The following is a 17,840-nucleotide window of genomic DNA, read 5'->3' as shown; positions in this document are numbered from 1 at the left end:
CAGTAAGATTTAGAACTTGATACATAAATAGGACATTATGGCCAGACATTGAAAGCTTTCACTCTGCAACAAGTTTCTCATTCCTCGGAGAGGGTTTGCAGGGGGAGGTGGAGAGTAAAGGGGATAACTGCACAACTGCTCAGTGAGATATTAAGGCTAGTGGTAAAGCATCATGATTCATTTTTCAGTTTTACCCAACTGTGTATATATTAACACAAAAGTAATACAAATTACATAAGATAAAGTGTACAGTGTAAACTATTGTTAACAGCTTCCAGAAAGTTTTCTATATCTATATACGTACAGGAAGATGTAAGTGAAAATTCTAGACAGATCATTCAAAAACTCTGTGATGCAGGTTTAGGACCCAGGGATAGAGTATTGATGTGCAGTCTCTCAGTTTTAGCTTTGTAAAGAGTGGTTAATTGGATGAATGTGAAAAAATAGTTGCCAGCATATGTTTTTCTCTAACTGGTTGCAATTATGTGAAAAGTTTTAGGAGCTTGTAGGAATCATAGAGATAATGTAGTTCAATCTCATTTTACAGGTAAATAAACCAAAATTTAGAGAAGTTAAGTGATTTGCTCAAGGTCACACAGCTAATAACTGACAGAGGTTGCAACTTAGATTTCCCCCAAAATTCTTTATTCTTTTTACTCTATTATTTCCATCCCTTATAAATCTTAATTTGTATTTTAACCAAATGTATTTATATATGACCTAAGTGCTGCTTGATGACAACAAACTTAGCAAAGATTTTTCTAAGTTTCCAAAATTGTTATTATTTGGCATGGATGGAAGGAGAACACTCTTTAAAAATTATTTGGCATAAACTATCAATAACAGTAGTCTTCATAAATTCAAATTGATATGGGGATGGTTAAATATGTCTGTCTAATTTACTTTCTGGGTAATTCCCTGGTGGTCCAGTGGTTAGGATTCCACGCTTTCACTGCTGTGGGGCTCGGTTTGATTCGCTGGTCAGGGAACTAAGATCTCGCAGGCCATGTGGCATGGCCAAAATAAAAATTAATAATTTACTTTGTGGATTTTCTGAATTGGCTTAAAACTTCTCCCCCAACTTCTAGGTAGTACAGACTTTACTTGTTTGTATGTTTTTCCTCCTTCACTAAAATGTAACCTCCAGGTAGTAGGGCTTTATCCATCTTATTCATCACTGGATCCTCATAACCTAGAACAGTGCCTGGAACTTTGTAAGGGCTCATTAAATACATAGTGAAAATGTAGGAAGAAAAGATACTAAAAGCCATTTAGTATTATTTGCAAGTCCGTTAAGATACAGTTGTGGGTTCTGAGAAAAGATAGTGTAGACTTAGCCCAGGCGGTGGTGTAAAGGTGACGAGACATCTGGTTCCTCAGTTTCCTTCTTTCTCCATTCCTGGATTGGAGGAAACACCTGAACATGTGGAATCCCAATGCTGGGCAGCCAGGGCCAAATCCATACCCCCTAACATCAGGTACCCTGGAGGTTGCAATCCTGCCCATCCACCACCTGCCAACCCTACCTTTCCTCCAGGCCCCTTTCCCACTCCCCCAGGATCACCCCAGGGGAATCCAGCTTTTGCCCCTAGTGGACCTGTCATCCTGTGCCACAACCACGTAACCAGGATGCCAACCCACAGGTCCTTACCCCCCCTGCATACCCACCACCTGCCCTTGGCATGCATCCTGTGAATCCTTTGGCTCCTGGCATGGTAGGACCAGGAATGGTGATCCACAAGAAGATGCAGAAGGAAATGAAAAAAGCTCACAAAAAGAAGCACAAACACCACAAGCATGGCAAGCATTTCTCCTCCTCCTCCTCCTCCTCCTCCTCCTCTTCCTCCTCTTCCAGCAGTGACTCTGACTGAATACAGGGCCTGGACTCTTCCCTCAGGTCCCTCCAGTTGTGCTCTCCCATCAAGCTTCAGATGCCATCTTGTACTGGGGGAAATTAGCCCTTGAGTCTCTCCCCTCCCCACCCCAGCAATCTGAGCCTTACTCTGCTTTTTAACCCTAACTGGCTAGGGAAAATGGGAAAAGAATTGCCATGGGCTAGCGAAGGCCGTATTCTCACTGCTTGGATAGAACTTTTTTTTTTTTTCTTTTTTTTGCGGTACGTGGGCCTCTCACTGCCGTGGACTCTCCTGTTGCGGAGCAACAGGCTCTGGACGCGCAGGCTCAGCAGCCACGGCTCATGGGCCCAGCGGCTCCGCGGCATGTGGGATCTTCCCAGACCGGGGCACAAACCCATATCCACTGCATCGGCAGGCGGACTCTCAACCACTGCGCCACCAGGGAAGCCCGGATAGAACTTTTAGCTGATGAGTTTTACAAGAGTTTTACTTTTTGAAGATGGTGAAATTTGAGCAAAATGCTGAAGACAAGTCTAAGATCTGTAAAATGTGATTTTTTACTTCTTTTTGTAATACTTTTGATTGGGGAGATGCTATGGAAATTTAATTATGGAAAACAAAAAAACAACCTGTACCTTTCTTGTAATTGTGGCATGCTTGGGTGATTTAGTGGCAAATAAACATTTCCCAGCAGGCCTTTTATTGATTGCACTTACTGCAAGCCTGCTGGGAAGTGGAGCCCATTTTTGGCTGATGAGCTCTGACTGCCATTTTGGAAACTAATCTCTACTCCTTAGCTCAGTATGCTCCCTCAGGTCCTCCTCTCATCTCCAATTCTCAGTCCAAATAAAGCTGTTTTTCCTGAGGGGGTGGTGGGGGAGATAGTATAGACCCACTTTTCCCTGTTTCTCCTTTCTAAATCTACTTAATACCTTGGAAATATTCAGCAGTATAAAATGACTTTGAAATATAGAAAAAAGGAATAGGACTGGCTAAAGACCTTAGAACTTACAGAACAACACCAAGTGAGTTAACTGGTTTTCTTTTTATCTCCAGTTTATCTGAGTTGGGCAGCGGTTGCGACTCAGAACTGGCAACAGGCATAGACAAAATAATAAATCTGTAAATAAGCATGAAAAGCCTGTTCTCTTTGGCCAAAAGATCAGGAAAGGGAAAGCCCAGTAGAGACTTAGTGAGATGACTCGTACCAAGTGACAGCAGCTGACCCATTAGCAGTGTTTGGGGGCCAGCCCATCCCCTACCCCAACCTGCAATAACAGCAGCAGAATTTGGAAGGGTTTAGCCCACCCCATTCCCCACATCCGCCAACTAGTAATGGACCTGATCTGCCAACAGTGGAACCAGGAGGCCCAAAACACAGGACTCGTATGTGCCAGCAGCAGCAGGTCAGTACGTCTGCAGGAGTGGCAAGGGCAGAACCCAGGGGGCCAACCCATCCTCCACCCCACAGCAGGCAGCAGCACACAGGCTCCCTCCACCTGCACTGGTGGTACCAGTAGGCCCTGTGTGTCTCTATCCTTCCCCCAACAGTGGAGAGAGAACTAGACCTGGCAACACCTGGCCCTCCACCAGGGCCATAGTAAGATCCAGACCAGGTGTCTCCCAACCCTCCATCCAATGGCAGAAGGCAATCCAGGGGCAGAAGGTAAACTAGACCAGGGTCTCCCAAACCTCTGCCCAGTGGCAGAGAGCTATGCAGCCCAGACTCCACAGTTCTTGACCTTGTACCCAGTGGCAAAAGACAGCCCATGTAGTTGCTTCCCTTCCCCAGCAGCACCAACAGTGATATAATGGGAACCCCATTAGTACCAGGAGACCAGAGAACATACCAGGAGAAAGGTTTTCCCTCCTGCAGGTCCAGCACCCCTCACCCCCACCTAATGACACCAGGCAGCCCAGGGAAGCACCTTCCACTCCTTCAGGCAGCACCAGCAGGATTCCAGCTGGAGCTCACGCAAAGCTAACACAACAAGCAGACCAGAATAGGGCTCAGAAAACTAAATTATCATTGGCTGTACAAAGACTTTATGCATATGGCCATAGAAAGACTTGTATCTTTGAGCATTAGACAAAAAGTCCTTTCCTTGTTTGTCTACACTAGTAGACATACCTATTTGTGAATAGTCTCCTTAGGAGAAGTAAAAGACTCTTGCTCAACTTATTCCACCTATTCTCACTTGCCAGAAGAAGAAAAATCACACTAATAAGAATTATTCTCTGGGAATTCCCTGGCTGTCCAGTGGTTAGGACTTGGGTTTCCATTGCCGTGGGCCAGGGTTTGATCTCTGGTCAGGGAACTAAGATCCCACAAGCCGTGCAGTGAGGTCGAGAGAGAGAGAGAGAGAGAGAGAGAGAGAGAGAGAATTATTCCCTAAATAAATTTGGGGCAAATATGCATATAGATCTGTTAAGCAGTAACTGTGTAGGTGATGCATTTGTTTGTCAATGGATATTTATATGCAGTGTCTAATTGAAATGTAATATAAACTTGTTTTTAGATACTGAAATTTTTTAGGCCAGAAATACTGTTAATGAAAATATGTAACACTATAAGATTAACCAAACAGCCCACAACAAACTAAATTGACTACGATAAAGGAAAAGTAAAATTAATTCATTCATTTCTTCATTCAACAAATATTTATTGATTACCTACTATGCATCAGTAAACAACAACAAAATCTCTGCCTTCATGGAACTCATATTCTAATAGAATTCAAAAGCAAGAATAGCAGTTGATATTACAGGATCAACGTAAGACAACACTAATGGTCTTTCAGATTGTCTTGTGGGGTGGGCCTGAATTACTTCTAAATGCCTGCCCTGTGCATGATCTGAAGCTTTGTCTCAGACAGAATTGGATTGTGAGTTGAATCATATTGGTATTGATAGTATCTAGGTGAAAATAGGTCCAGAGAACTCATGAGTAAATAATTAATTTCTTAGAGTAATAAAGCATAGAATATTGAAAGTTAAATGGGCACTTTGCCCTCCCCCAGTATAATCAATTTCCATAGGAATTGTTTCTAGCCAGCTGGCTGTGAGACAAGCTGAATAAAGACTAGAAGGTTTCAAATATTTTTAAATCAAAATATTTACAAAGATAACTATCCTGCTCGTATACCATATTCCATTTTAAAACCCTCTTTGTAGCCAGGATTTCTTCTCAATATCAAATTAAGAAATCTATGTATAAAGATATCAAATCACTATGTTGTATACCTAAGGCTAATATAATACTGTATGTTAATTATAATTCAATAAAAAAAGTTTAACAACTGAGCCTTCTGGGGAATCTATATTTCTTTACACAGGGTCTCAAAGTAGTGGTAAACCTTTAGATCAGAATTTGGCTATGTGTTCAATTTAGAAGACTGCCATTAGTGATTATCAGTATGCTCCACTAAGTGCCAATGGCAGGCTTAAATAGACGAAAAAGAAGAAAGAGAATCAAGAGGGAAAAATAGTTATAATGAAGTGGTAGAACTTACCTATCTGCTATGTATTGCCTTTCCTTGGTTGTTAATCTATAACTACTTCTGAAAATAGAAGTAGATGGAAGTAGAAAAATACTTGCTGGTTTTGCTTTGGAAATTTAATTGGTAAACCTAAAATAGGACTTAAAATTTTTTCTTTTCAGAAGTTTAAGTACTATCTAAAAGAGAAATGTGTTCATGTGTCAACTTGGCAAATTCAAGTTTTCTAAGACATTAATTTAGAAAAGTGAAATCTGTTTGGTTAATTGGTGGCATCTTTTAATGAGAAGCTTGAGTTTTGTTGAGGAAAGAAATGTTCAGACAATCCTATGGCCTTTAAAAAGTTTGGCTTTATACTGCCAGGCAGCCACATACTAAGAGGAGAACATAACAGTTGTAATTGAGTAGCTTGAACCTCCTAGAGATTTCCAAGCTGTATCCTATAATATATTATGGTCATGTTAAGCAGTGTATTCATTCAGGCACCTTGGAAGGGTGCTGGGGAGTATCACTTGATAACTGAAATGCTCAATTGTCGATATTTAACTCATAGTCTCAGGCTCTTACCAGGAGTTCTCAGGGCACTGATACTTAAAAAGAGGGAAGGCAAAGAATTCCCTGGTGGTCCAGTGGTTAGGACTCTGCACTCTCACTGCCAAGGGACCTGGGTTCAATCCCTGGTCAGGGAAATAAGATCCCACATGCCGCGCAGCACGACCAAGAAAAAAAAAAAGGGCACATTTTGATACACCAGTTTTGTATCTCATGCTACCATCATAGCATCAAAAAATAGACGTTTAAATCATGACTAATGTCAACACACAGTAGAATGAAATAGTTGATGATTTCAGTGATTTTAAACTTTTCTTTCTTTTTTTGATATGTGTGCAGCAATGAAAACTGCTGGATGTAACTTAGATAAGGTAAATATTCTTTCTAATGCTCTGATCACTCCACTCATATCAAGCAGTGTGATTAAGAGTGAAGATGTTACTCCAATGGAAGTAACAGCAGAGAAAAGATCTTCCCCTATTTTTAAGGTGAGCTGCATTGACTAGTGCCCCACATGTTAACCTCAAATATAAAAATTGCTATATTTTGAGTAGTTTGATTTCTTTTCCCCATATTTATGCTTTTTACTTCTCCTATTTCTTTTATATCTGTTTCTCTTTGGATTCACTTAATGAATTTTGCTTTGCAGAGTAAATGATTTTATATTCAAATAAAATAGCCTGCGAAGCAACTTCCAAATACATGTTTTTTAACATCTTTATTGGAGTATAATTGCTTTACAATGGTGTGTTAGTTTCTTCTGTATCACAAAGTGAATCAGCTATACGCCAATATACATTTTTGACAAGGGAGGGATTAATACATTAGCTAGACCTTTGTGATGTGTGGTATTAATGAAAGTACTGGTTTTAGCATTTTCAAAACTAGAGACATTTTATTTCCTTTTCTCCACCACTCTTTTCCTAAAGCTCCTTTTCCATTTTACCTTTGTTCCCCCCTCTCAATAATGTTACCAGTGATCCACAAATGGACATATTTTTAATTTGGCTACTAATCCATCAACCATAGAATTATTGTGTTCTTACTCTCCAGTAGCTGATGATTCTTCTACTTATTTGACTATCTTTGCTTATAATACTTATTTAAAAATCCCGATGACAGTAAGACATAATGTTATCACTGAGAATCACAGTCTTACACCTGTTTTCCAAATAATAATATAGAGGGTAAAATTGGCCCTGCATATGTTTTTATAATAATAATAATTTTGAAGTATCATATGAGTTCATTTAATATTTATATGTACATGTTATTTGGCAATTTTTATTTTTTAGACTACAAAGACAGTTGGATCCACTCAACAAACATTAGAAAATATCTCTAACATAGCAGGAAACGGGTCTTTTTCATCATCATCATCATCTTCCCACTTACCTTCTGAAAATGAAAAGCAACAACAGATTCAGCCCAAGGCATACAACCCAGAGACCCTGACAACTATCCAAACACAGGACATTTCACAGCCTGGTACCTTTCCAGCAGTTTCTGCTTCTAGTCAGCTGCCCAACAGTGAAGCACTACTGCAGCAGGCTACACAGTTTCAGACAAGAGAAACTCAGTCTAGAGAGGTATTACAGTCAGATGGTACAGTGGTTAATTTGTCACACCTGACTGAGGCATCACAGCAACAGCAGCAGTCACCACTACAAGAACAAGCACAGACTTTACAGCAGCAGATTTCATCAAATATTTTCCCATCACCAAATAGTGTGAGTCAGCAGCTACAGAATACAATTCAACAGCTGCAGGCAGGAAGTTTTACAGGCAGTACTACTAGTGGCAGCAATGGAAATGTTGACTTGGTCCAACAAGTTTTAGAGGCACAACAACAGTTATCTTCAGTTTTATTTTCTGCTCCAGATGGTAATGAGAATGTTCAAGAACAGCTTAGTGCAGACATTTTTCAACAAGTCAGTCAAATTCAAAATAGCGTAAGCCCTGGAATGTTTTCCTCAACAGAGCCAGCAGTCCATACCAGACCAGATAATTTAATAGCTGGAAGAGCTGAAAATGTTCACCCACAGAATGAAAACACATTATCTAATCAACAACAGCAACAACAGCAACAGCAAGTGATGGAATCATCAGCTGCAATGGTGATAGAGATGCAACAGAGTATCTGCCAGGCAGCTGCCCAGATTCAGTCAGAGCTATTTCCTTCAACTGCTTCAGCAAATGGAAACCTTCAGCAGTCTCCAGTTTACCAGCAGACTTCTCATATGATGAGTGCGTTATCAGCCAATGAGGACATGCAAATGCAATGTGAATTGTTTTCTTCTCCTCCTGCAGTTTCTGGAAATGAAACTGCTACAACCACCACACAGCAGGTTGCAACTCCTGGCACTACCATGTTTCAGACATCAAGTTCAGCAGATGGAGAAGAAACTGGAACACAAGCAAAACAGATTCAGAACAGTGTCTTTCAGACCATGGTCCAAATGCAACATAGTGGAGACAGTCAACCTCAAGTTAGCCTTTTTTCATCTACGAAAAGTATGATAAGTGTTCAAAATAATGGTACTCAGCAGCAAGGTAATGGTTTATTCCAGCAAGGTAATGAGATGATGTCACTCCAATCAGGGAATTTTTTGCAGCAGTCTTCTCATTCACAGGCTCAACTCTTTCATCCTCAGAATCCTATTGCTGATGCTCAGAACCTTTCCCAGGAAACTCAAGGTTCTATTTTTCATAGTCCAAGTCCTATTGTCCACAGTCAGACTTCTACAACCTCCTCTGAACCAATGCAGCCTCCAATGTTTCACTCTCAAAATACCATGGCTGTGCTACAGGGCTCTTCTGTTCCTCAAGACCAGCAGTCAGCCAACATATTTCTTTCCCAGAGTCCAATGAATAATCTTCAAACTAACACAGTAGCCCAGGAAGAACAGATTTCATTTTTTGCAGCTCAGAATTCAATTTCTCCACTTCAGTCAACATCAAACACTGAGCAGCAAGCTGCATTCCAACAGCAGGCTCCAATATCACACATCCAGACCCCTATGCTTTCCCAAGAACAGGCACAACCCTCCCAGCAAGGTCTATTTCAGCCTCAGGTTTCCCTGGGCTCCCTTCCTCCTAATCCAATGCCTCAAAACCAACAAGGAACAATCTTCCAGTCACAGCACTCAATGGTTGCCATCCAGAGTAACTCTGCATCCCAGGAGCAGCAGCAGCAGCAACAGCAGCAGCAGCAGCAGCAGCAGCAGCAACAGCAGAGCATTTTATTCAGCAATCAGAATACCATGGCTCCAATGGCATCTCAAAAGCAGCCACCACCAAACATGATATTCAACCCAAGTCAAAATCCAATGGCTAATCAGGAGCAGCAGAACCAGTCAATTTTTCATCAACAAAATAATATGGCCCCAATGAATCAAGAACAGCAGCCCATGCAATTTCAGAACCAGCCCACAGTTTCCTCACTTCAGAACCCAGGTCCTGCCCAGTCCGAGTCATCACAGACCTCCTTGTTCCATAGCTCTCCTCAGATTCAATTGGTCCAAGGGTCACCCAGTTCTCAAGAGCAGCAAGTAACACTCTTCCTTTCTCCAGCATCCATGTCTGCATTGCAGAACAGTATAAACCAACAAGACATGCAACAGTCTCCCCTTTATTCCCCTCAGAACAACATGCCTGGAATCCAGGGAGCCACATCTTCACCTCAACCACAGGCTACTTTATTTCACAACACTACAGGAGGCACAATGAACCAACTACAAAATTCTCCTGGCTCTTCTCAGCAGACTTCAGGAATGTTCTTATTTGGCATTCAAAATAGTAAGAAACTCTTTCTAATTTCTCATTTCTTAAATGTTATTGGTCGAAATGGTCACATTATTATTACTAGAAGAAAGCACAACATAGTGGTTTTAAGAGCACAGATTGTAGTTAGACACAATTGAGTTCAAATCCCAGCTATACCACTTACAGACTGAGACCTTAGGATATTTGACCTGCATGAACCTCAGTTTCCATATCTAAAGTGGTGGTAATATTACATACTTGAAAAGGATATTGGAAGGATTAAATGTGGTAACATATATAAATGTATGTGTTTGCCATTTTAAGATATAAACTTGAAAGGAAAATGAAGTAAGAATGACAGAAAATTTTTCAGCCAATTAAAGTAAGTAGTTTCCAAGGATGTAGAAAACCATGTTTCTTTAAATGTTTATATAGCAAGGAAATTATATAGGACTTATGGTGATAACTAAGCATTGTTGTATTTTTATACTGCTTAGAGGAAACCTAGGATGAATTCTACTACTGTTCAATGAAAACCTTTTTGGAGGCTGTCAGGTGCGCCTCACTTTTAACTCTATAATGAGCAAACACAGTAATGAATTTATCCCAGCCACTAATAAATACCTTCTTATGAATCTTAACAGAAAATAACTAATCAGGTAGCTTCTCTATTTTAAATATCTCTGCAGACTGTAGTCAGCTTTTAACTTCTGGACCAGCTGCATTGCCAGATCAGTTGATGGCCATAAGTCAGCCAGGCCAACCGCAAAACGAGGGCCAGCCACCTGTGACAACACTTCTTTCTCAGCAAATGCCAGAGAATTCTCCATTGGCATCCTCTATAAACACCAATCAGAACATTGAAAAGATTGATTTGCTTGTTTCATTGCAAAACCAAGGGAACAACTTAACTGGCTCCTTTTAACTGGATATGTGAGTATTGCATTTTGGCTTTTTTCTTATTGAAAAGCATCAATAAATTTTATTATTCTTAGCAGATTTGAGTTAAGTAATAACACTGTTAGGACTCTGATCTTTTAAAATATGGCTTTCTCACAAGATGGTACTTTTTTACCCTAAATAAATTACTCTGAATGATAGCTTAGGTCATATTGTTAATACTGGGCATTCCTTCTGGCTCTAAGCTTCTTTTCCTTGGAATGACAGAACATCCGATGAATGTACTATATATCAGATATAATTATGTCTCATATCTCCGTTCCTCAAGAAATAAATATTGAATCTGAAAAGTCTGACAGTATAAATATGATAAAGTATCATTTGTAGTACTGTAATATACTTTGGGATCATTCAGGGCTACGGGAACTTTGTAAAGGCTTTCCCTCCCTATTGAGTTATATTAAACTTCTTCTTTTTTTAGAAATTCCATGAAGAAAATCCTGATTTCAAGATACCCTGAGATCTTGTGATTCCATGAGGATTATTGAACTGTTACTTTAAAAAGAAAACAAAATATGAAAAACTGTGATTGAATAAATGGATGGATTTTACTCTGACTGCAAAAGAGCACACCTGTGCTGCCTATTGCAGTGATTAACCACCATTGTTAACATCTTTTTATTTTATATTCCTAATAACAGTGATGACTGAGAATCTATTTGAGTTTCCAGCTGACAGAATTAATTGTTGCTATTTTCCTAGGCATTATTTCTTTAAAAGTACAGTTTAAATTGATAAGCTGGATCACTCAGTTATTATTGCTATTAGAAAATAATTCATGTTTCATGTTTACTTTTGTTCTTCATTCAGATTTTCTTTCCTGCATTTAGTCAAGTAGTGGCTTTTGAAAAAGGAAAGTTCAAATCATAACTTAGGCTGTGATTTTTGAATATAAAAAGCACAGCTATTGGCCAAAGTGAAGCAGTCTTCATTCAGTTTTTATAGAGAAACTGAAGGGGTAACATTCTGACAGGTAAGCTGTATTAAGAGCTCTACACAGATAAGAGGACTCTATTTATCACAGACAACACACAAACTGGGAACAGCTGGAATGCTATTGATTTTATTTTTCAGAGAGTTGTTAATTCTCTGTGTTTCTGTTAAGGGTTTTAGCCATAACTGTGCATAGAAAAATATAAACATCTTGCTCTATTTAAAAATGAAGGGGATAATATATGGTAAATTATGTTCTGATATCCTCCTACAATAGTTAAAACTGACAGAGTAATTCAAGTCTGTTTTCTTCTTATCCCAGTCTTGAACTGGTATTCCATTTTTATGTTCAGCGATACTATTCTTCCCCTCTTCTTCACTTTATTTTAGACAATTAGTAATATATTACTAGCTTTGTGATCCTGTAGTAACTTAAATGAAAAGACCACTTTGATCTGGGGTAACCCAGCAACTCCTGCAGCACAGGCCCGGGGGTATCCTTTCAGGAATGAGGGGAGCTGACTCCTGAGAAACAAGAAACAATGCATTTTTTTTCCATGAACGGTGCTGTTCTGAAGTCTTCAAATTTTTCCCTCTAATAGGAAACAGTGTAAATGTTAATCTGAAAAAAAAAAAAGACAAACTAAAATTTCTTGAAACATCACTTCTCCCTGAGCTGCAGTGAGTGTAATTCACTTGTCACCTCAGTGCTTTACAGTTTGAAGTGGTCACTTATCTGATGGTTCCCACAAGCCTTAGGCTTTACAGGGTCATATCATTGACTTAATATGAAGAATTAATTTGTGTTACATCTATAGAGAGCAAAATAACACACTCCAGAACTTGCAGTTGTAGCATTAGTTATACAGATTTGGGTGTTCTCACCACCCATGGGATGCCTGCTTCTCTCTACAACCTGTTGTCTGGACACATGCTTATGTCTTACTCTCCTTTTGGCATGTAGAAAGCTGTTAATACAGTTTAAGGCCAAATTGTGTGTGGCTTCTATATGTAGATAAGATGTTTTGGCATTCTTGTCAGTTTCATTTATTTTTTAAGTGTACAAAAAATAGCCTGTTAATTGTTTGTTGAAGGCTACAATTCTGTTTTTTATTTTTTCTATCCGATACATTTAGCTGAACTTTGTGGAATTGTGGTGTTGGTTTTGTTTATACAGTCAGATTTTTCCCCCTTTTTGTGATGGTCTTCCTTGGTTCTTTGTGCTCTTCTTTAATTTGTTTTTCTCTTTGGTCTCATTTATTCTTCCCTCCACCCCCAACCCTTTCTTTCTCTCTCTGATTGAGAGTCATTGAATTATGTTTTCAGTAGTACAGGCTTCTTGCCGATATGAAGGGAACTTTTCAGAAAGAGACCTACTCTGGGTCATTTAATTTTGAATACAGTTTTCAATCGTTCAAGTTTTGGATGGTTTATATCTAATGTGTGTTTCATTTTTTTGGAAAGCTATATTTTGTATTTAGGAAATGGTATACTATTTTGCTATTTGTACTGAGTGAGTACATTGGCATAAATATAGAAATTTATATATATACATATATATAAACTATTCTTTTTTTGCCACACATTTTTGTGGTAAATTTGTGAGTTTGTCTGATGTTCTACCACAACGTGGCGTCTGATAAAAGTGAGGGGGGGTTTGTTATGTCTTTATTGAGTATTTAAGTATCTTTTGAAACAAATGACCTTTTCATCTGTGGCCATTCCATCAGGCGGTTCCTTGATGTGATTAGTGGGCTAAAGGCAGCTCACTGTGTGTTCGCTGGATCTTTCACTCAGCAAAACGTTAGAGTAAGGAAACCCATCCAGGCAGTTGTGTAAGTTGAGTTTCACAAGAATGAGCCATTCAGTCTTTGCTCACTATATATTTAATATTTTATTGTTGTTGTTATTGTTATTATTAATTGGCTTTCTGTATTCTATGCCTTTTATTTATAAAGACACTAAAAAAAACCCATGTTTGTAATTTTAATAACATTTTCCCCATCTTGTAATATCCAGAGCTACTTTATAAATTCTCTAAACCAAAAGCATTTTCCTCAATATATCTCTCTCTCCCCACCCCATCAGGAAAATTTACCCAGTATAGTTCAGGGTATGAGAAGGACCACACAATCCAGTGCTCCAGTTTTAAAATGTAAAACTCTTAACTGCAGAGGGTTGACTCATGTCAGTAAGCTTATCCACTGGTATAAAAATAAGAAGTAGAAATAAAATGCTGTAAGTTTATTTCTGAGTTTTCTGAATTTTTTCCCAAGAGATTACACAGGAGACTCAGGAAGTCTATTTGTTCATCAAGTTCCAGTTAGAATGTTAACACTGCTGTATGGATAAAGTGGTGGCAAGAAGACTGGCTTGGGTGCTGACTTCTGTTATTTAGCAAGAAGTTTATCATTGTAAAATGCTGATTGCCAATGCCAAGTCAACAGGGACCAATTTTCTGTTTTATAATATCTAAGTTTAGAACAGAACATACACCTGAACTGTAGTGGTTTGATTGGATGGAGGCAGAAAACCCAATTTTTATTTTCATAAGTTTTGTGGTTATTTGTACAAGGGCTGTGCTAAGATACCATATTCTTATTCAATAATGATGAATTTTTTTTTTTACATTGTTAAATGTTCCTTACCCCTAAAAGGTCAATGTTAAGTATAGCATTCAGAACATACTATTTGGTTACAAAAAGTACTCGTCTTCTTATTGAAGAGTTAGCTTAGTAGTCAGTGGTTGATACTTGTGCTAATAATGCAGTTTCAAGATTACTGTTACAAGTTATATCTACATATAGGAGAGACTCCATGAGCCAACAGAGGCCTTGGAAACAACAATTTATTACATTTACTTATGGCAGAAGGACCTAAATAAACTATAAACCACATTTTATTCCTTTTTATTGTTACATTCAATCGTTCTTGCTTTTAGCAACTCACATTAATGCTTGGAGCTTACCTGTGTGTCTGCGTGAGTGTGTGTGCACGCGCGCGCGCGCGTGTGTGTGTGTGTGTGTTTTATTCCTTATTGTCATTCCATTATATATCCACACCAACATGGGAGAAAATAATTAGAAGTCATATTTTGCTTCTGAGCTTTATCATGTTACCTTATTCTAATTACAAATAGAGTATCATGTTGTTATCTAACCAATGCAAATCTGTTTTCGCCAGTCTCCCTAGAACAGGTTTTTAAAGGGCTTTGTTTATTATAGAAGCAGTATTAATGAGGGACCTTCCTTCCTTTCTTTTTTTGTAATACTGTATATGCTGTAGTTGGGAATTTCATTATAGTGCATTTCTTGCCCATCAGAACCTCAGTTAATCTGCCTAGGAAAAATTGTGTCAAAGGGAATGAGAAAAGAAGTTATATTTGAGTCCCTCCAGAACTAAGATAATAATTCCTTTTGACCATTTAAGCCATTATAGATGCTTATTTTGGAAAAGTGAAGTCTGTTTAGATGCGTCAGCAATTATAGACCAGAAATTAAATGCTTTAATAACCAAAATCTCAAATTCAGCATGGTTTATAAACATTCACTAGGAGTAATTTGAGAATGTTTCATCTTTCTGGTGAGAATTTCTGTTCTAGTATCTGTTTTCCAGTTGTTTTTTTTCTAATTAATTGAAAATTATATGAGACCTATTAGCTTTACTCTGCTTCATGACCACAGGCTTCATCCCTAACCAAGACAGCCACATTATATCTGCATGCCTTTGGCTATATGGAGAGCCTTAATGAGAGAGAGAGAGACTGTATATAGTTCATCAGCTTTAGAATCTCATAACATGTATTAGAAAAAGGTTTTCTTCTCTGCTTATTTGTGTCACTAGAGCTAAATCATGAAGATAATGTTCATACTGTAGTAAATATCAGAATAATACCTAGAATATCATTTGTGAATTGTCCCAGTACTCTAATTGCTTCTTTAATCCCCATTTGTTTTCATGTCATTCTAGCCTCATTTATTAATAAAATTCTATTTTTACTCCATTTTCTCTTTCAGGAAATTTTTTTAATTAATATTTTAGAGCTAGATTAAATGCTTATGGAAAAGTGCCTTTTTACCATGTTAGTGCCCCTTTCTTGTAATTTCATTTTTCACTGTTGCCAAAAACACATAGCAAATGACTTTAATAGTCTCAACTTTCATTTTTTCTATTTAGTCATTCTTTTCTCCATTTCTTGATCACCATAGAAACAACTTCATAACTTTCTAACACCCTTTGGCATAGGAGGAACAGAAAAGATACATAGCTAGAATTGTTTCTTTGAAGGAGGCTAAGTAAAAGATCACAAAATTATACTATTTAGCATTTATAGAAATTAGCTAAATTTGTCTTCATCTTGACCAATAATAGGTCTTATCTGAATGCTATCGAAAATTTTACTATATGTGAGACTATGTACACAAATATGGATAGTTAAATTTCAGAAAGGAAGTGTTTGAAGCACCTTCTCTGATCTTTATTATAAGATGGGTGAAAATAAACCACTAACACATAGTTTAGGTAAAGCTTAGTAATGTCAATTTTTCTAACCATACGGAGTCAAATAATTCATTATAGTGTACTTCTCGTCCATCAGAACTTTAGAAATCTGCCTATGAAAAATAGTGTCAAAGGAAATGAAGTTGTATCTGAGTCCCTCCAGAACTAAAATAATTCCTTGCAGCCAAATACAGTTGGATTGAGTATCCCTCTGTTTTTTGTTAATTTTGCCTATGTTCCAGCTCCTTACCATAGTGGTGGTGCCTGAAGAAAGAGCCATCAGCAACAAACAGGTCAGGAGAGTAGTAGCTTAGGGATAGAGCTGCTTTCCCCATGTGAGTATTTCTGTGACTGTTAGTGGCACTAAAGACTTTTTGCAATATTCTCAATACCCTAATGATATTATGCACTTTAATCATTCCAAAGAAGTCAAGAATGCTGTATAGTTATGATTCCTTCTTGATGAGTATATCTTAACTGTTTAGAATATTTATGTCCCTTTTTATTTTGGATAGCCAACTTGGTATGTTATGGAAATATTTTCTAAAAAGTATAGTAGGACTTAAGACTTTGAAATGTAACTGACTATAAGGGGAAATTATTACACTTCAGAAAATCATTTTAGAAACATTAAAATGTTCGGCTTTCTAATGATATGTTTGAGAGTTAATTACAACCAGCCCTCTTCCTATATTTTTTGTTTCATATTAATAGCATTATAGTATATAGTTTTCTATATCTATAGTATGTATAAACCAATGGTTCTCAAAGTGTGGTCCTCAGCCCACCAGCCAACATCCGTATCACCTGGGAACTAGTTAAAAATGCAAAATCTTGGGCCTTATCCCAGACATAGTGAATCAGAAACTCTGGAGTGGGACTCAGCAATCTGTTTTTTAACAAGCCTTTCAGGTGATTCAGATACATGCTAAAGTTTGAGAACCACTGGTGTAAACTGTATACAGTAAGATCTAGAAAGGGCTTTTTTTTCCCACTCACACAGACACAGTTATACATTGTTTTTAATGTAAATTCAATTTAACCTGGTTATCTATAATCATTTATTGGCAATGATAATTTATTCTCAGTACTGCCTATAGAAATACAGTATATTTTATGTACATATACAATTAGTCTAGTTATTGATAATTCAGTTAACTTAGTTTGGCATTTTCATACCACTTACTAAAAAGTTTACATTAAATGACTGATTTAAATATATAGGTGCAATGTTCTGTGTTTATTTTAACTATTATGACAGTTAAGTAGCTAATACAATTGACGGGTGCTAAAGTCTCCTGTTTATCCATAAAATGGATACATTGTGGGCAGTGATAATAAAAGCTTTCTTTTCATTGCCTCTTACTTTACCAGCAGACCACAATTTTGGCCCATCTAGACCAACTCTCAGAACAAAATTATTTGTCATTCCTTATATTTACATTTGTATCTGAGCTATTAAACAACATAGCTAGCCAGGTCAACAAAGCATCTTATTTAATTTCTTTTTTTAATAGATAAATCTTCTTTTAAAATAGCTTGCTTTGTATGAGAATTGATGCACTAGAAATATAACTATCCTTGGAACTTATGCTTCAGACAAGATGTTAAACAAGACACTGTATTATTTAATTTGAGCATTTCTCCCTTCCCAGTTATATGCATCCTGTTAAATGTAAACTAACCATAAGATAAGTAGATTTATTCATTCATTTTAATCTCCCTGTATAATTCAGTACCTCCATAATTGTTGGTGTTTACAAATCACCAATTAATA

The 17,840-nt window shown here is 37.7% G+C and overlaps 1 protein-coding gene and 1 pseudogene across 5 annotated transcripts in view; both read left to right on the top strand.

Moving 5' to 3' along the window:
- The window catches only part of NFAT5 (nuclear factor of activated T cells 5), a 125,634-nt gene extending 113,065 nt beyond the window's left edge, over window positions 1–12,569 (top strand). For 2 of the 5 annotated variants that reach the window (XM_029241191.1, XM_029241172.1), the window contains 4 exons: window positions 6,245–6,393; window positions 7,201–9,703; window positions 10,360–10,603; window positions 11,052–11,201. In XM_029241191.1, the coding sequence (XP_029097024.1) occupies window positions 6,245–6,393; window positions 7,201–9,703; window positions 10,360–10,595 (2,888 nt within the window). In that variant the 3' untranslated portion in view covers window positions 10,596–10,603; window positions 11,052–11,201. Of the gene's footprint in view, window positions 1–6,244; window positions 6,394–7,200; window positions 9,704–10,359; window positions 10,604–11,051 lie in introns of all 5 variants that reach the window. The other 3 variants (XM_029241177.1, XM_029241180.1, XM_029241198.1) reach the window with 3 other exon arrangements.
- LOC114906443 lies at window positions 443–2,082 on the top strand (annotated as a pseudogene).
- Window positions 12,570–17,840: the final 5,271 nt, after the last annotated feature.

The sequence above is a fragment of the Monodon monoceros genome, unplaced genomic scaffold (genome assembly GCF_005190385.1).
Source record: "Monodon monoceros isolate NGI ecotype Baffin Bay Population unplaced genomic scaffold, NGI_Narwhal_1 Super_Scaffold_10, whole genome shotgun sequence".
Classification (NCBI taxonomy): domain Eukaryota; kingdom Metazoa; phylum Chordata; class Mammalia; order Artiodactyla; family Monodontidae; genus Monodon; species Monodon monoceros.
This window is presented reverse-complemented; position numbering and strand designations above follow the sequence as displayed.